This window comes from Fundulus heteroclitus, chromosome 22 (genome assembly GCF_011125445.2).
Source record: "Fundulus heteroclitus isolate FHET01 chromosome 22, MU-UCD_Fhet_4.1, whole genome shotgun sequence".
Lineage (NCBI taxonomy): Eukaryota > Metazoa > Chordata > Actinopteri > Cyprinodontiformes > Fundulidae > Fundulus > Fundulus heteroclitus.
The window spans coordinates 29,593,689-29,613,285 of NC_046382.1; the positions used below are offsets into that span (position 1 = coordinate 29,593,689).

Sequence of the window (19,597 nt, forward strand, 5' to 3'; positions counted from 1 at the left end):
GAACCACAAAACAGACAAACATCTTTGTCTCGGCTGCATCGAGGAATGTGAACTGTGGCGTTTTTCAAAGCACGCTCTCAGTACGTCTGTAGATATGCATCCAATGATTTATGGACTGGAGGTTATGAGACTTAATGTGATGTGGTTTCACTGCCAATGGAAGGTTTGCAAAAGACCTTTGTGTTGTTGTTGTTTTTTTTTCCAGCATCCCCACTTTTATTGTCCTTGGTAGCAAAAATTCAAAGGAGGATGGAAAAGTTATATAGACATGGTGGGATAAATATGATTTTCTTTTTACTAATAAACGTCGGAAAAGTGTGCCATGCATTAATATTGATTCAATACTTTGAAGAGCAACATTTTTTGCTCTTCTTCGTCGGTTCGATGTGTGGGTAACAGGTTTTCCTCACTCAACTCAGCCTAGCTTTCCTGTTTGTACTTCAGAGAAGCATCTCCATGACATGATGCTGCTTCCACCATGTTACACAGTGGGCATAACGGGTTCACGATGATCTGAAGAGTTGGTTTCCATCTATATATGGTGTTTTGTATGTATGCTAAATAGCTTAATTAACCTGAAAACATGACTTCTTATTGCTCTCTTTTTGCCTCTCTCCCATAAAGCCAAGCTTGTAGTATTTGTGTAAAAACAATTTTCCACCTGAGCAGCACATTTAGGCTGTAGATTTAAATATGTGCAATACATTTTAGACTAAACAGTGCTCCATGATATATTCAGGTCAAATACGGTGTTTTATTATCCAACTTTGCCTCAGAGTTCTCCACAACTTTAAATTCATCGTTTGTTGTATGTCGTGGCTCTTGTGATGCTAATGTTCTCCAACAAGCCTCTGAAGCCTTAATAGCAGAGCTGTACTTGTACATAAGATAATTTACTTAGATTGACTTTTTCACTAATAGCTCATGTTATTTTGGGTTGTCAGGCTAAAGGGTGCTGAATGCAAACTGCACACATTTAATGTTTTTTTATTTATGCGACAACCATGTATAGTTTTCCTTCGCCTGCACATTCTTGCATAGATTATTGTTGTTTTACATGAAATCCAAATAAAGCACATCCTAGTTTCAAGTTGCAACATGACAAAGTTAGTGGAAGCTCACGGGAAATGATAACTTATACATGGCATGACCGGTAGATCATCAGATTGTTATTCTTAGTCAAGATGTCTATTCTGCATAGACAAGTTTGATTCATCTCTCTCTTAAGTGCTTGATGCATTAGTTAGCCAGCCTGAAGTGGTTTAGCAAACAATAAACCTTTTCGGCGGAAAATCACTAGACTGGAGAAAAAACAGAAAGAGGCACCGACTAAGACAGAGATATTCAAGAAAGGAGTGAAATTTGGTTTGATTCCCACCATGAAGATGGCCGATAGGAAATGACCCTCCCAGTTTTGAGAAAGGAGGTGGGGTGCAAGGGATTCAAACTAAGGCAGGCTTTACAGTGACTCAAACCCTCCCAAAGACAGAGTGCAGACAGTCTCCACAGCACTAAGAAGTGGGCTTACTGTGACTGAACAGCAGCTTTTCTCAACAACCTAAAACCAGAAACAAAAGAAATCCTTAGTCTCTCTAAAAGAAGGCAGATGAGGCGCCTGGTACCAGGACAATGGAAAACTGAGCAGGTCCAGCACATTTTACTGTGTTTAGTGTAAAAGGGAAAAGTAGCAAGAACAAGCCGGAGGATACCAGAGATTATATTACCATGGAAACCAAAAGCTGGAAGCGGACACAAGGACCACTGGAGGTGGATGATCTCCCTTGAATGCAACAACACATCGCTATCCTGCTGCACACTGTGGTGAGAGGTAAATGAATCATATGTCTTACTTTACTGAGGAGAACACATCTGTAAGTGTAAAAGTTCTGGGTTGAAGCAGCATGCGTACAACCAAGCAAGATGAAATACCCCCTCTCCAAGGAATCATTTGGAAATGACAAGGTAGTCAATTTTGCTAATTAAATTTTAAATTGAATTAAATGTAAATGTAAACATGTACGGACACGTTTCTTTTTAATTGAACGCGTCGCTCAGATTTAATATTCACATGAGGCGGCAACGTTTTAATTATAAACCGTTTTTACAGAGCGTAAGCGGACACAGCTACATCCCATCTTTCCGTTTAATTGAGAAAAAGGGTTCTTCGCTCAGCTCTGCTTTGACAAGTCCCACAAGACCGAGTGATTCACCGAGTCTCTGAGTGACTAAGCACAGAACCATGTAATTGGAAGAAGCACATATTCTGCAGTTATTCCATATTTCTGGGTCGACTCCCACCAAGGCCACTCAGTGTAATGGGGGGAAAAAAAACGTACACCTCTAAGGTGTCCCTTGGATAAAAGTGTCATCAGAATTACTATAATTAGTGGCTGGAGGTTGCAGATAATTAGTGTTATGAGTAAGAGAATTAGAGAGTGATGACAGCAAGTTGTACTGTGTCTCTTAAAGAGATTAAAAGTCTTTTCCAGTGAGCACAAGAGAAGCGAATGAGACGTGATGAACACAGCAAAGTTGTGTTTTGCATGTCAAATCCCCCCCCCCCCCCCTCCCCATTCATTCTCTTTGTCTCTTTGCTCGTTTGAACAGGTGTATATTTACAGTATGTCTGGGTCCATGTTTCATCGTATGTGTGCTAACATGTATCCACGCAGGTATGTGAACATATTTCTGGGCGAATGCGTGTTCCTGCGGTGTGCGTGCGGTGAACGGTGGGGAGTTTGCCTTCTGATCCTGCTTACGGCGCCGGTGACTGCACCACCTTGTACAACTTGCTCTGATGTCAAAGAGGATTTAGAGCGCAGACACACTGCCGTTTCTTGGGCGACAGGAAGCCTCTCCTGCAAGCCCGTTTCTAAATGTATGTTAGACAGAGAAACCTGGAGAGGGTATGAAGTTTGCGCTTTGCACGTCAAGAGGCTCCTGCAAAAGAAAAGCTACGGCAAACGATTCAGATTAACAGGGTAAATCCTATTCTACTTGTGGCATCGTTTACAGCACAAAGCAAATACGGTTCTGAAGAACCCTGGCATGTAGCGGCTTGTTGGATTATTAGTCACTGCAAACCCGTGCCTGAAGTGCAAGTGTTGGTATAAGCTTGAGGATTTTATTTTAAATTCTTTTTGCCATTTGAATAAAGAGAATGCAGTTTATGGACTGAATTTATATAACGTTTTTGCTGGTCATGCGGACCACTCAAAGCACTTAATGCTAGAGCCACACTCACCCACTGACGTGCACACGTTCATATGCCGATATGTAAATCGGCACACAACTTGGGGTTAAGTGCCTCCCTTCCCAGGGACACGCTGCACGACCACATGTGACAAGGGAAAGTCAAATCAAAGCCACAACTTTCCGACTACAAGCCAAGTACTCTACCCACAGGGCTACAGTCGTCCATCACTAATGATTACCATAGATATCAGCGCTGGTGGTACATAGAAGTAAATTATATTTTATATATGGAGAATCATTGAAGAACCTTGACTCAATATATTTTTTTTTATTTAACATTGAAAAGCACGAAAGATGAAATGGCTTAAAACAATGCAACATTAAAGGCCATGTATAATTTTTTTAAATTGTGTTCTAGCTTGTAGTTATAGTATGCTGCCTTTGCGTCGTCTCAGAAATCAGAGATGAGACCTTGGATTGACATGGCAACTGATTCAAGAGTGGTTGCTCCAAATCAGAAAACTGGGTCTTGCTGTTTATTTTGTGTGTCACTCGTTGGATGAGTTACGTGCCAGAAATGAAAAAAAGTTTCCCAATATTCCAAAAAAGTAAAAAAAAAAAAAAAAAAAAAAAAAACAACTGGACTTTTCTCCGAAGTTTGAAGACTTCTATGTGCAGGAGAGCCGTTCTGGACAAACTCAGGGCTGGTTTGCAACCACAGACTTTCCTTGTAGAAATTCTGACTTACTTTTTTTTTCCTTTTCTAACCGGAAAGTCAGAACATTCAACTTTCTAATACAAAAGTCCCAATTATATTTATTGCCATGTCTATAAAAATTAAATAGGAAAAAAAAAAGAAAAAGGTCAAACAAGGCTGCTGAGAGCACAGCCAGTACGTGGAAAACTGTGATGATATTGCCGTGTTGATGCCAGAAATGTAATGTCCACTCAAGACAAATGTACCGAAAGGCAAAATCAGCAGTACCAATTTGAGTTCATAAATTGAGCATTGAGTTATAGACAGAGGACGTCAGGAATCGTTTTGTCTGCGTTGAGTACTTGGGACAATTTCTTCAAACTACTATTTTACAGAGCAACACAGTGGTTGTGCAAGTCTCGCTTTTCTCGCTATAATCAGTTTGTGTTTTACTTAAGCAGTTTTAACGGCACTGAACTATGTTAAACATTTTCTCATTAAAAATTTATGTTTTACAGAAAAAAATGCCATTCTATTCTTACCATGAGAAATTTATTAGACGGTGCAGTTATAAATGCCAAAGTCATCACCCATATATGGTAGTGGCTTCCTACTTTACTGAGCATGGCTAAAAAGCATTTTTTAAACATTTTAGAATTTCATAATCTGCTTTGAAAACCGATTGGTCAGATTTGGATTAACATCTGTTTTATATTTTAAGTGTTTTTAATTTTCTGGCTCTAAAATTTGATAACTTCTGTTTAAGAGCAAAATTCTTAACAGACTATGGGAAAAGCCATACTATCCCGTTATATCCAGCTGCCTTCACTTTCCATTAAGTATGTTGTATTGCTGAGGCCATTTCACACTTGCCGCTACTTTACTTTGTATGCATTAGATCTGGGCTGAGAGTCATTATTAAGACGGATTGTGATGATAAAGGGCATACCAGAGTGCCTAAAGCAGCCTTCTGGCAATGTTGGAATTAGACACATTTACATAGCAAAGAGCCTCCAACCACCAACTGTCAAGGAGCCAAATGCCAAGTGTAGTTTGGGAAAATACAATCCGCAAACACAGATAATGACATGGTTCCTTTTTGTGTAATTGGTTCAGGGTGAAAACATTTCATTTACCACTCTATCTCACTTTTTTTTTTCTATATTGTTCATCGTGTGTACGAGTTTAAGTCTGTGTGTGAGATAGCAAGCATGTGGTTAGATATTCGTGTGTTTGGACCTTTGTGCGTGCGTGTGTGTGTGTGGCTAGCCGTGAGTGATTGAGGTTTGTGCTGCACGGTGAATTAAATGCAGTTCTACTGTAATTAACTGCACTTACCAGTCTCTGTGTGAGACTTTCTGACGCACCAGTAATTGAGGCATCATGTTTTGTTTATTTTAACCTGCCTTTGAAGAAATGCTGGGAAGACGTTGCACATGGTTCAGAAGAAATACATCTGTGTCTACAAATTTGAAAGGCTTCGAAGAGCTTCTCTTTACCGTTCCAATATTTAGAACATTCATACATTCAGAAATTAGGCTGGAGTCTGCAGTAGATGTTTAGGGGGGAAAAAAAAGGCATTATTTTTTCAGACAGAAACCTTCACCACGGCATTATCGTGTCATTCTGAAAAATAAAACACAGCGTGTTCCCACTCATGATAATAGTTGTTTTCAAAAAAAAAAAAAAAAAAAAGGAAAAAAAAAAAGCTTTGTATGGGGCTCAATAGCCTCTCTGGTATTTGTAATTTCATTAGAGGCTTGAATTTTGGAACCAAGGTCTGCCACAGTTCAGTGAAGCAAATCCAAAGAATTTGTGGTTCTGGTAAAACATAAAGCCGTGTTTGTGTGCAATATTAGGATTTAGCAGACGGGAAAGGTCCAGCTAGGTTTTGTCTGAAGATTAACACTCAAAACCACAGTCTCCTTCCGTCTCGAGGCCCGTGCGATGATTAGTGTCAAAGTGAAATGTAAATGCAGGCTGCTTATGGAGAGGTGGGTCTCGCACTATCCGTAGAGCCCAAGAGATGTTGGTTTCATATCTCAGAGGATTTTCTGTCCCCCTTCTTTAACCAACGCCCCCTGCTCACCACCACTACTAAACATCCACCAGTCCACCTCAGGGCTCCCCCAAGATCTCTGAAACCCAACCCCAAAACCTGTATTTGTTTTGCTGCAGAAAATGACAGGGTACCAGAGAATGTTGTATTCAAGATATGTTTGGGGGGTAGAAAGGAAGCCGAGTTGTTAACTGTAATGTTCATGCATCATGTTCCTTGTAGACAGTTAGTCCAGTCATCCCTCTTCAGCCTTTGTGAAATAAAACGTGGATGGTCCCACAGTAAGAGGATGCAGATGCCGGTCCCTGGCCAGACGAGGGATTCTTGCACTTCAACTGGCTGTCATCAGTGAAGAGCTTGGTGGAGATTTTGTAAAATGCGACTTCTGCATAAATTATATCACTGCAGGGGAAATGGAGGCCAAGACTCCTTGACACAGTAGGTGACGAAAGCAGCCAACGGCAGACTTTCCCCTTTTAATTATTTGAACCTCTTTACTAGTGTGCAATGGTGTGATTTCCTGAAGAAAAAAAAAAACCTCTGGATTCATGCAACATCTCTGCAAGATGGGCAAACAGCTGCTTTCTAGCTTATGGAAAATACCACTGGGACCTGTGATGGACTTCCATGCTCAAGCTGCCATTACCTGAAGATCAAGGGTAAAAAACAAACAAACAGAGAGCCCTTGAGAAACAAAGTGGCTTGTGATAGAGTAATTTGTTCCATGTCAGACTGAGGTGCAGGTCCAAGAATGGAAGAAACGCGAGCATACGAATTTGCACAGCAAAGAAGAGTCTGTGAGCAGCAGCAGCCGCCAATGTCCTTGAGGCAGTTTGGTTCCACATCAGAAATTCTGACTTGATGTCATGCAATGCTTGTCAAGAGCAACATCTGTTGAAAAGATGCTTGAGTGATGGTCAAAAATGTGCTGGCACAAATACTGACAGCGCGCACAAAAGGCGGATACTCCATCCTGAATGGCAGAGAGATCATTTCTCCAGATCAGGCCCTAGCATGATACATAATGGCATTTATGGACACCATGGGTCACTCTCAGTTCAGGTTTCTCCACAGTATATCACCAAAGAGTAAAATCGAGTGGACTCCCAAAGGGGAACTGTACAATTCCTCAACTCTTCCCCTAATAACATGCAGATGGGCTTCTCTAATGCCTGTTTACATATCTGCGGCATAGTTCATGAGTAAAGTAAGCAAAGGCCTAATTATTTTACTCAGCGACGGGACCAATAAAATCAACTTCCCATTCTCGTTATGGGTGTTTAAGTGTATCCTTTGATGGCCGGGTTTTGTTTATTTTTGTAAAAGTTTCAGAGCCGAGAGGAAAGCAAATAGAAGTAATGACACAGAGATGCTGACAAATGGGGGGCCCTGGTGATGGATTCATTTTCTGAATGATGCCTGCAGGGCTGGACTGCAAAAGGTGGTTCAACTTCAATAGACCTCTCACACATATTAGGAAATGTGTGACTGCTTTATCTCAAACAGCTTAACAACGTTCAGCCACAGCTTGAAGAAACAGTCCGAAGGTTTTAACCGAGAACGTGTTCTAAAGTTGTGAGCCGTTAATATCTTACCTTTAGATATAATCATTCTGTTTCTTCATGTTGTATAAAACCAGATTGATTAGTCTCCTGGCCAGAAGCTAATGATGAATGAATTTAACTTCTGTAGTGCTTTTCTGGTCATGCTGACTACTCAGAGTGCTTTTCCACACAAGAGCCACATTCACTAAGTTCGGTAGGTAGACTGGCGTTTAGTGCCTTGTCCATGGGCACATCAGCGTGTTCAGGTGAATAGGCTGGAATCAAACCCACAATCTTCCAAATGCAGGAGACAGCTTCTTAGTGAGCACCACTGCCAAGTCCAAGAGGACCCAGACTAGAGCAGGGTAATAACATAACATGACTCCAATAAAAAAAAACAGAAAGGTAATGGCCAGACGTGGGTAGAGTAGCCAAAAATTGTACTCAAGAGTAACACTATGTCTGCATTTATTTAATTAATCAAGGTAAAAAGTTGTCAGCCAAGAAATTACTCAAATAAACAAGTATTCAATAAGAATACATATACATATATATAGTATGTTAAAACAGAGGGAATTACTTCCAATCTACTGTTTACTGCAGGTTTGACCTCTAAATGGCTCAATGAGCTCAGCAGATAGAAAATACAATTGAAAGAACAAAGTTTGTGTACAAATAAGGAGTCTCACTTTAACATAAACTTATAAAGGTAGCTAATTGGTGACTCATCATCTCCTAACCTACCTAAATTTCCTGTATAAATATTCGTAGTAAAAGAGCCGTGAGCCACCAGAACTGACAACGATTTAAATAAATGTCTGGCTGCCTCCAATTTAAGCCTGTTTGCTGTAGCGATGCCCCAGATGGTTGAGAATTTGCAAAGGCAACTTAGAAAATTACAGTTCTTTCCTGCTTTCATTCATTGTTAAATTTGTTTCTCTTTACAGAATGCTGTGGAGAATCACCATCCCCATCCTCCTTGCTGGGTTCTTCTGCACCAATGCAGAGGCCAAAAAGCTCCGTCCCCAAGGCTCAATACCATCCCCACACAAGACCAAAGGAAACCTGTCTGCAGATCACCCCCACAGACTTCTGCAGCAGAAACCAGAAGTCCTGTCCTCAAGCAGAGAAGCCCTAGTTGTGACCGAGCGGCGTTACCTCCGAAGAGACTGGTGCAAGACCCAACCCCTTCGCCAAACGATCAGTGAAGAGGGTTGCCGTAGCCGCACTGTGGTCAACCGCTTCTGCTATGGCCAGTGCAACTCGTTCTACATCCCACGGCATTTGGGTCCCAGCTTGGGTCATGGACAGAATCGAGGACAGGCTTCAGGCTCTGGACGAAAAGGTCACAATAAAGCTCAGGAGCCCTTCCAGTCCTGCTCCTTTTGCCGGCCGCATCGCATCACACAGCTCACAGTGGAGTTAGACTGCCCTGATCTGCAGCCACCCTTCAGACACCGCAAAGTGCCGAGAGTCAAACAGTGCCGCTGCATGTCTGTGGACGTGAGCGGTCACGGAAAACTGTGAAGGACTGCCTTTAAAGATTTTTTTTTTTCCTTTTTGCTGTCAGATTAGTTGCCAAAGTAAGGGCAATAAACTTTATCATCATCAAGTCCTAATAAAAAATGGCTTGTCCAAGAAAAACTGAACATTAAACCTGTGAGATTTAGACTCAACACTGAACTAATCAGAGACTTGCAGCCAAGAGTTCTGGTCATTCGAGTTCAGAAACAATTTTCATTCCACTGTGCAAGTGATGGTAATAATACAGCTGTCCGGACGCAAAGCGGAGCACATTGTCTTACCTAGGTGTAACATTTTAAATAAAGGAGATATCTTTTGAAAGGAGACGAGCCAAATGGACATAAGATGATCATGTTGACCATTGTATCCTAAAAATACATTTTCAGAACAATGCAACAATTTTAAGTTTCCTCAATATGGGCTGTTTTATTGCCAGTTTTTGCCTTGTGTGCATACTATTATGTCCCATAATTGTGATTAAGTCAACACTGCCTATGGTTTATAGAAAGAAACATGAAGCATCACAGCAACGGCCAGTGTCTTCAACTTGTTTAGGCTCAAAACTTGGCTGTAGGTTGACCAAAACATTCTGCCGCGTGTGTGATGGTGGTCCAATGGAGTATATCCAGCATAATATCATATGTGTGTAAGTGTATTTGTTTAAAATATATTAAATCTATTTCATAAGAAACCAGCCACCTAAGAGTGCATGCCATTGTGTATAGAAAGAGCTCAATAATCAGCATTTCAATGCAAATTTTATATAATTGGTTTTATTCAATAAATATTACTTTTTATATTCTGTTATTTTAAAGCAGTTTCGACATTGCACATAAAATTTCAACAGGATCACATTTATCATCAAATGAAAAGTAATTCACTAATTGACAGCAGAAAAGGGTAAATGACATGCATAGGATTGTGCTCAAAATAAAGCATACCTTATATAAAGCTGTTTAACAGGTAAAACATAGAACTCATCAGATCACACCATGTGGATATTTGAGTTTGACTAAGAGAGGGCAGCAGAGGAGGTGCTGCCTATAAAATATTTAAACCATCACCCATTTCTGACGTGTTTGTGTGTGTGAGAGAGAACTAAGCCTAAACCACTTTAAACTATGGAAAACAAATTGTCTTTAAAGTTAGTGGAAAAATAAGACCGGTTCTGCATGTTTGCTACCTCCAACCTTCAATAAGGCACCATTTTTTCTACATAAAAACTTTTTAAAAAAATCTAAGTTTTTGTGCCTTTCAGCAGACCTTTGTAGGAAATGTTTCCCATATAAAGAAAAGATAGGGAAATTGCACAAAAAAATGGAAAACAATAATACAAAATGTTAAAAAAAAATGATAGAATTTGTACATTATGCTAAAAAGCCCATGTTCGGTGAACATTTACTGGCTAAAATCTTAAGATTTTTGTTTGATTGCAGATTAACTTCCAGTTTTAGTTCCACCTAGACTCAAGAGCAGATCAACAGGTAGTTAAGACAAATCTATTTTCAAACTTCTGAACTATGCCAGAATGTGCTTGTGCAAAAATCTTGGACAATAATTCATGTTCCACTTCAGATCTTTTTACCCAGTTTCGCTTTCTGTGAAATGGGAAAAAAAAAGTCAGAGTTATTAATACACACACACACCGAACAAAACACAACTTTAAATTCCATATACAGACTGGCATTCATTACCAACAAAATCTCTCTGGTGAGAAAGCAGAAAGAAAGAACAGAAAGGTGGAAAAAGAAAAATAGCGTACTATTCCAGTGGCGTTTTTGGTCGTCACGTTATATGTGGCCTTCTGCCTGGCCTGTTTGAAGCTCTCCTCTGCCTTTTTCACCCTGAAAGAGACCAGCAGCGATAACTGATTTACAGAAATGTCAATGGCAGATAACTATGAGCAGAAAATGTGTTCGCAGAGCTGAATATTCTTAGAAAGACCAACCTGTAGTCATGTGAGATTTTAAAGTAATATGTGGTTTGTCAAGTGGTCAGTTTTATTCTGTTTTGCTTTACTTTTTATTGCCATACAGACAGAAAATATAGCACGCTTTAAGGAGAGATAAAACTCCTTTTGCCATTAAGGAAATACCACAAGTTATAGCTGATGGGTCAGCACTACTAAACAGCACAGGTAAGGATATGTTATTATTTGGGAATGTAAAATGAAAACCCGCAGAATGAGAACTGGGATGATAGCCTGTGGCAAAGGGCAAAAAGTTAATACTTTCAAATTTGTTTTTATTCCTTCCTTCTGAACAAGCAGCCAGCCTGTGTCATTCGACTCCTTTCCCAAATATGTTATCACAGTTCAATCTTTATAGGAAATGATGGACCAATTTACCGTTTGTTTACATAGACAACAATATCTTAATATTTATCAAACCACTGGAGGCTAACTGGAAGGTGATTGCGTTTGTTTTGGAGTGACGACAATGATTTGGGTCATTTACGCTCTTTTCTCCTCATGAATTTGAATGAATCTGATATGATCTCGAGTCAGCATGAGATGGGCTGCAAGCAATTAATGCCAAAAACTGGGAATAGGATGAATACATAAAGTACAAACATTGTTGACTCTATAATGATGGTCCGAGGCCAACCCCAAAATTTATCATGGCCATTAACTGTACATTCCCTTTAGGGAAAAATGGACATCTCTGCAGTGCCATGCAAAAGCATTCATTTCACTTCAACTTTTTCACATTTTGTCATGTTACAACCACAAACCTCACATATTTTATTAATGTTTTATGTGAACAGTAATCTTCACAATTTGTGAAAGATTCTAATCCACATCAAGATTTGTACTTTGACTAGATTATTCCAAGATGAATACACATTGATCTAAAACCATTCCACTGTAGCTCTGGCTGTATGTTTAGGTGTTACTATCCTGAAGGGAACTAAATATCTAGCCTAGCTGTCTTTAGCCTCTAAAAGTTTCTCTTCCAGGACCGTCTGGTAATAGCTCAATCAACTACCAGTTTGTCCCTTCTGAAGAAGTGTTATTTGTCAGCAAAAGGGAAATCCCCTTTTGGACCTCCTAGTTTTCGATACACTTGAGAACAACAACGCAGCAACATGACATTTTAGCAGGCTGAGGCAGGTTCGGGGTCCTTCTCACACCCCTGCTTGCTGATTGCCAGCCAGAGTTCGGGGTCTGGAGAAGGAGCAGGCCACCTGGTTGGGATCTGGACTGGGAATGGGCGACAAGTCCAGGGGGTCGGCTGGAGCTGGCGCTTCTGCTCTCTTGTGGAATATGGGGGTAGGGCTTAAGTATTGAAGGGCAGGGTGTGGGGAGGCAGCGCCTCAGGGTGCATGGGGTGGGCTCTGGTTTGCTGGGCTGTTCGGTTCATGTTGGCCCTATCTGTGGTTGGATGTGCCTGTGGGTCGTCTGGGCTGGGATCGGGGTGGAGGGTTAGGACCAAATGGACCTGGAAGGTCGGGTTGTGGTGCCCCCCTTCCTGATGATGGGGTTCACCTCCCAGGTGTGGATACCCATCTGGGGTGTATAGGATGTGTGTGGTGAGTGCAAGTGTGTGTACTGCATCACTTTTTTATGGGTAAGACTGTTTACATGTGGGGGCACTAGGGTGGGAACAAGTGAATGTGAAACATTCACACTCCGTCTTTTTGTCAGATTGGGTTTGGACTGCCCCTTCCTGTGACATCTCAGGTCTCCACCAAGTGTGGAACAAACCTCGTCCCACTCCCGATCCCCTCCGTTGGCTGGCGCCTTGACCCGCTGGTGCGTTGCTGATCCTTGGTGTCTGGGGCTGGGTGCTCAGGCGGGCACTGGCTCGCTCGTGGCAGTTTCCAAGAGGGGCCTGGGCTCCATGGCTGTGTCAGAGCCCCGTTAGGGAGGCAGGGCGCCCCTTGGCCTTGGGTCTCTGGGCCCATGGCTGGATCTGTTCCGGCATCGCTGGCTGCCAGCGGAGCCCATGGGCTTGTTGCCCGCAGCCACCGGGGGATTCAGAACTGTGGCTGGGAGGTTCCTGGGACTCATCTCTGCTCTTCCCTGGGATGGGGGAGGTAGCTATCCCTGTGTTGGTCCCGGGTGGGTCTTTGGTTCCTCAACCACTATTGAGCATTTTTCTTATGGACAAACCTTAAATACACAAGTGCACTCTCACAAACACCTACAGGTGCTTGGATTCATGTGCTTACAGATTTACTTAACACAAAAAAAAGGACTAAATGTCTTCTGGGGCTAAACTATTTCAGGTTTCATATGAATGGAAAAGAGCTCTGGGAGATGCTGAAAGCTTGAGATAGTGTTTAATCTAATACAGCTTTAAACCTCCCCACAGTTATACTCCCTGATCTAATATGCATAATATGTGTTGTTGTAAGGCAACAAAATATGAAAAATCAGTTCAATTGGTACAAATGGTTTTGCAAGGTACTGTATCATTTAAAATGTCACATTCTTAAATTTTCTCACCGTTCCTGTAATAAAAGCTTATTCTGCTTCTTCCACTGTTCCTTAAAATCTGAAGAAAACTCATGCCAAATGGAGAAGAACGTGTTGAGAGAGACTTCTTTCTCTCCCGCCTTGGGTTTTACCGAGAAGGACACACTTAGCTCCAAAAAGCTGAGGATAAAAGAGCAAAAACATCACTTCAAGGCCAATCTGCAGGTTAGAGAAACTTGCACCGTCTTGTGAAATATGGCAGACCAGCATAGATATGCAAAACATAAAAGTTGATCTTGGAAAAAAATGTGGTTTAACAGACATTTGAGAGCAGAATGAAGAGAAAGTTCAAACCGATTATTGCAGATCACAGACAACTGAACTCCAAAAGCCAATTCATGCCAACGCAGGCTTGTGAAACAGTGTCCAAGACTGAAACAGAACTTGTTTACAACTGTTGCATAATTCACTTTCCTTCTACACAATTACCTTTCTGTGTCCAAAACTTGCTCACACTTTTACTGGAAAAGGAAAAGCATTTATCAAGAAGAAAAAAAAAGACACCTCTACTAAAAGAATACATGTATAAACAAGTGGATGACACATGTTCAAGTGTTAAATGTGGCAGCCATTTGCAGTGGATCAATATAACAGACAGGTTGGTCTGTCTTTGTTTGGAGTGTGCTATAGGAACGCATTCCTAGCCAGCAGAAACAGAAGCCTGGAGCCACGGCTGTCTACTCTTGCTCTACTTAGATAAACAACTCAGACAACGCATAGGTGGCCTCAAGTCTGCTGAAGGCCTGGCGTGATGGCCTGCACCTTCTTTGTAACTCAAGGAACCAGGAAGCATAAATATGAACAAATCAAGAAGATTGATTTCTGATGTATTAAATATTTCATTTAAAACTGTGTTGCCATTTAGTTTGGAGTTTTCTCAGCGGTCATACCTTTATCGAAGCTGTAAATTACAAATGCAAACCAATGAAATCAAAAGAGTCTTACATCTTCTGGGTGTCTGCTAGCTGCTTTTCCTGTGTTTCCAGCTCCGTCTTGGCTGTACAGTTAAAAAAAAAAAAAAAAAGTACATTAGATCACTCAAGTACAAAGATTAACACAAATCTTTCATTTATTATTCAACGTATACATAAGGAAGAATTCAAGATGTCAGGATTCACCTCAGCTGTCACTTTCAGGTTCAAAAGTGTGCCACCAGAATAAGCATAATAATGTCATGACTATTGCGCAACTGATGAATGGCAGATGAGAGAACAAGAGTTTCTTTGTGGAGCATTGCTTCAAATGGAGACAGGTGACTGCATGTTCACGCCAGAGAATATGATAGATGATGAGAAAACAGCAGCAGCTATGTTTAAACGCACCAGGATTCTATTCCAGATCAGTATTCCTCAGATTTTACATCCACGGGTTGAAAAACTCACTCAGACCATCCATCTTTGGCCATGTAGGGCCATTGTTCAATGTAGGACCTGCACCTTTAATTACCATAAAACCAAAATGTATCCATTAATTCCACAGTGGTTTTAATATGTTATGTGAGGGGCAATCCTTTCTGACAAATATGGATTTTGCTGTTATGTAGGAAATATTTTACCATCAATTGTTGGAAAAAAATCATGACTGTCTCTTTGTTCCATGGTTAAAGATCTTGATGGCAGTCTAGGAGTAGGGATGGAGGGATTTATGATCCATTAAGAGCTAAGTGTTTGTGATAAGAGCTAGATTTTTGTGATGCATCAATAAGGTTTTTGCCATTGGTCTAAGGGCCAGTCTGAAGAATCATACTGGGGCCAGGCCTGGGAAAGAAGCTTGCTTGAAAGCATGTGGTCAGACAGGGCATAAAAAACAGACTCCATGGGACCACCCTCCTGTAGACACAACATCTGAAGGTGGTGTTGTAAGGATTTGTGGCTTTGTGGATTTCCCCAGGGGGGTATCTGTCTGCACCAAGTGGGCTTGCTTGAAACACTCAAATGTTCAAGCATCAAGATTTCCATGGTACCAGAGAGGTTTGGTTATTCACGTTTGAGAAAGAAATCCAACGGTTTTCTCCAGTGCACCTTGGGGAATTTCACAGTATCCTGACTTCTTGGAGTCTTCTAATGGTCTTGTGGCTGAACTATTACCGTCTCAATCACTTTGAGGAGAATTGCTAGTTGGTAGCATGTCAGATCAGATGGTGTGGTTCTACTCTAAATACATATAGATTGTTGTACAGTCCAGTGGTAGTGTGCTTCAAATGTCTGGCAGAGGCCCCACTCCAAGAGATATTGAACTTTTAGCTCTGGCAGATTTTTTTCTGTTTTACCAAAGGGGACTGAAACAATACGTCCATGTAGGTCACCGATTTTGTTGTGGCTGTTCAGTGGTTGGTGGTAGATGTAGCCATGACCTACATCCCACGAGCAGTGGGAAGCTAGGGTGTAAAGTTATGTCATAGTTGATAGGAGTAAACAAAATGTGCTACCTTGTGGACGAGAAATGTAACTGACACAAAAGTCTAAAAGGAAATTGCTATTTTATTATATATAAAAAAAAAAAAAGGTCTATGATAGTGGACTATACAGGACCGATCATCTGTTAGCTGAACCTCAGATTTAGGATGAGAAATGTGGTTTCTATTCTTATTGGAATGAGGAACACATGATCAACCCTTGACATTTGATCAGAGACTGAAATGTATGCAGGAGACTACACCAGTGTTTGGGTTTTGTGGCCTTTGAAAAAGGCTTACAATTGTGACTGCTGGTGGCAGGGTGCTTTGAGGGTAGAGGTTTTAGGGCCTCCTTGCTGTGGGATATTTTCTGCCTGTTCAACAAGAACCGGAGCTTAATTTGCATCTGTAACAAGTCAGATTTGTCTCCAATAAGTCCTGGGCTTACACCAGGGCAGCTCTTTGTCGTCAGTTCTGTTTGTAATTTCCCAAACATAAATTAGGGGAAGTACATGGAGGGTTAAGAAGAAGAGTCCTTGTAGCAGACCCAGGACTTCTTGAAGAAAAGATTTCTTGCAATAACTGGTATAGGAATCCAGGTAGAGGGAGATATGGGTACAAGTGGCAAATGTACTGACTCTGCAACCTGGATAAGTGTAGAAAACAGATGGGTGATTAATCACTAGCTTACAATCATGTCCCTGGATGCTACATCATTAATAGATTCTAAGATCCAGAAGTAAATGCATGACTGCTTTTAAATTAGCAGGACTGTGGATGTCTACAACAAACATGTTTAAAGATTTTACTAAAAGTGCATTGAAAGAGCATTCACAGCCACTGAGTCTTTCCACATTTTGTTTTCTTGCATGTGTTGGGCAAGGTGCATAATTGTGAAAGGAAGGACAAAGATACACGGTTCTCACAACCTTTCACAAGAGAAAAAAAAAGTACAGCCTCTATATTCAGTCCCTGTTAGCCTGATACTCCAATGAAATGCAGTGCAACCAATAACCTTTTGAGGTCTCTTGGCTACTAAATAGGGTCAGACTGAGTGATATCCAATTTCAGTATAAAATGGGTCAGTTCTATAACAGACCCAGACGTTTGTTCAAGAAGATCAGTAAGAAAACAGCATTGTGAATAGTGAGGAATACACCAGACAGATCAGGTTATAACAACATCCTGTGGTTTTAAACATCTAATGAAGTATTGTTCAATTCCTCCTCCAAAAGTGGAAAAATGTATGACACAACTAGAAACTTATCAAGACACATTAGTCCTAAAGTAACAGGCCAGGTGAGCTGCAGCCAAGAGGCCCTTAATAACTCTGGAGGAGCTGCAGAGATCCACTGCTCTGCTGAGATCATATGTAGACAGGAGATTATCTATCACTCATCGACTCCACAAGCATGGAATTTATTAAAGAGTAGCAAGAAAAAAAAAACATGCAGAGGATGCACCAAAACATTTTTTTTTTTTTGGCCTGCATGCAAAATGGCAAATATAATAGAATACCTACAACGTACAGTTGTGTTCGAAATAATAGCAGTGCCTTTAGAAAAATGAGTAAATGTCAAAATTCTTCAAAGAAATTGTACTTTAATGAACACAGATACATTGGGGACACAGTACATTCTATTCCAAAGCAAAACAATTGCGCAAAGTCATCAAAACTTAAATAATAATAATAATATTTCAAATAAAGTAAGAAATGGCATGTTCAAAAGAATAGCAGTGTTGCCATCTTTCCTTGGAAACTCAAAAATGTACTGTACAAACAAAGAAATTCTTGATAAATGAACCTAGCTGAGTATCCTAAACTAATATTTTGTTGCAAAACCACGGTTTCTGATGCCTGCTTCACATCTGTGGTGCATGGAGTCAACCAACTTCTGGCATCGTTCCACAGGTATTGCAGCCCAGGATAATTGCACTGTATTCCACAATTCCTCAGCGTTTCTTGGTTTTGCCTCATGCACTGCACTTTTTATGTCAGCCCACAAGTTTTCAATGGGATTAAGGTCCGGGGATTGTGCTGGCCACTCCATCAGTTGAATCTTGTTCATCTGGAACCATGCTTTTGCTCGCTTGCTGGTGTGTTTGGGGTCATTATCCTGTTGAAAGGTCCACCTCAAAGGCATTTCCTCCTCAGCATATGGCAGCATGACCTCTTCCAGGATCCTGATGTACTGGAACTGATCCATGATCCCTTGTATGCGGTGAATCGGACCAACACCATAGTATGAAAAACATCCCCATATCATGATGCTTGCACCACCATGCTTAATGGTCTTCAGTGAGTACTGTGGCTTGAATTCTGTGTTTGCAGGGCGTCTGACATACTGCCTGTGACCCTTAGACCCAAAAAGAACAATCTTGCTTTCATCTGTCCACAAGATATTATGCCATTTCTTTTCAGGCCAGTCAATGTGCTATTTAGCAAATTGTAAACGCTTCTGCACATGTCTTTTTCTCAGCAGTGGGACTTTGCGGGGGCTTCTTGCTGGAAGGTTAACCTCAGTAAGACGTCTTCTGATTGTCACAGTACTCACTGTCAACTGAAGGTCTTGCTTGATCCTCTTGGATCCCATCATTGGCTGAGTCTTCGCCAGTTTGGCTATTCTTCTGTCCATTCGAGGGGTTGTCTTTCTTTTTCTTCCTCGTTTTTCAGTTTTTTGCTCCCATTTCAGGGCATTTGAGATCATTTTAGCTGAACAGCCAATGATTTTCTGCACCTCTTTGTATGTTTTCCCTTCTTTAATCAATTTTTTTATTAGGAAACGCTCATCTTCAGAACAGTGTTTTGAACGACCCATTTTCCTTGTTTTTTCAGGACAAATGCACAGCCAGCATGCCAGTTGTCTTGATCCTTAAATACGGATCACCTGTTAACACCCTTTTTTCCCAGAATACCCTCCCTAATTGATGCCCTCTCTAATTGAACTCACCACTGCTATTTTTTTGAACACACCCTTTTCAGTTAATCATTCAATTTCACAGAATCCACAGTATGCATGGCTGTCCTGTTGGGTTTGTTGGTTTTCTATACCATTATTTTACCCCCCAGAAACTTATCTGGGGTATAGAGTTTGAAATGTTAATAACACCAGTGATTTTCTTGCTGCTGTTGAGGCACTGCTATTATTTCGAACACAACTGTACATCAACCTAAAACACATTATCCCAACAGTGAAAGATGGGGGTGGAAGCAGCAGATTGTGGGGATGTTTTCTTTTTTTCAAGGTGAACCAGGGAGCCTTGTCAAAGCTGGGAGACTGGATGGAGCCAAATACTAGGCTATTCTGGAAGAAGACCTGTTGGAGGGTGCGAAATACCAGAGACTTGGCAGAGATTCACTTTCCAGAAGGACAATGATCTTAAACAGGCAGAAAACATACTCACAGGTCAGAATAACCCAGATCTAATCCAAATGAGAATCTGTTATGAGACTTAAAAATTATGTGAAATACAATAAAAGGTTTTTGAAGATAGTAAATGCAGCATAAAAAATGTGGAAGGGTAAAGCACGAATACTTTTGCAAGGCATCACCTACCATAGATCTTATAGGCAGATATTAGAAATTGATCAACTGCACTGCCACTGTTTGAGTAATCCTCATCTACAAATCTTTTTGGATCAACAGGTATTAGCATGTCTACGACTAATTTGACAATAATGAGGTAGAAACCTTAAAGTTTT

At 40.9% G+C, this 19,597-nt stretch overlaps 2 protein-coding genes across 3 annotated transcripts in view; one reads left to right on the top strand and one right to left on the bottom strand.

Moving 5' to 3' along the window:
• Positions 1-1,181: 1,181 nt before the first annotated feature.
• Positions 1,182-9,713, top strand: grem2a (gremlin 2, DAN family BMP antagonist a). Its single transcript, XM_012864017.3, has 2 exons — positions 1,182-1,828; positions 8,443-9,713. The coding sequence occupies exon 2, from the start codon at positions 8,444-8,446 to the stop codon at positions 9,020-9,022; it is 579 nt and encodes a 192-aa protein (XP_012719471.1). The 5' UTR covers positions 1,182-1,828; position 8,443; the 3' UTR covers positions 9,023-9,713.
• Positions 9,714-9,794: 81 nt separating this feature from the next.
• The window catches only part of LOC105927319 (formin-2), a 55,706-nt gene continuing 45,903 nt past the window's right edge, over positions 9,795-19,597 (bottom strand). For both annotated transcript variants that reach the window (XM_021317230.2, XM_012864015.3), the window contains exons 15-18: positions 14,445-14,496; positions 13,470-13,619; positions 10,782-10,863; positions 9,795-10,617 (exon numbers count right to left, since the gene is read on the bottom strand). In XM_021317230.2, coding sequence (XP_021172905.2) covers positions 10,591-10,617; positions 10,782-10,863; positions 13,470-13,619; positions 14,445-14,496 — 311 coding nt within the window. In that variant the 3' untranslated portion in view covers positions 9,795-10,590. The remainder of the gene's footprint in view (positions 10,618-10,781; positions 10,864-13,469; positions 13,620-14,444; positions 14,497-19,597) is intronic.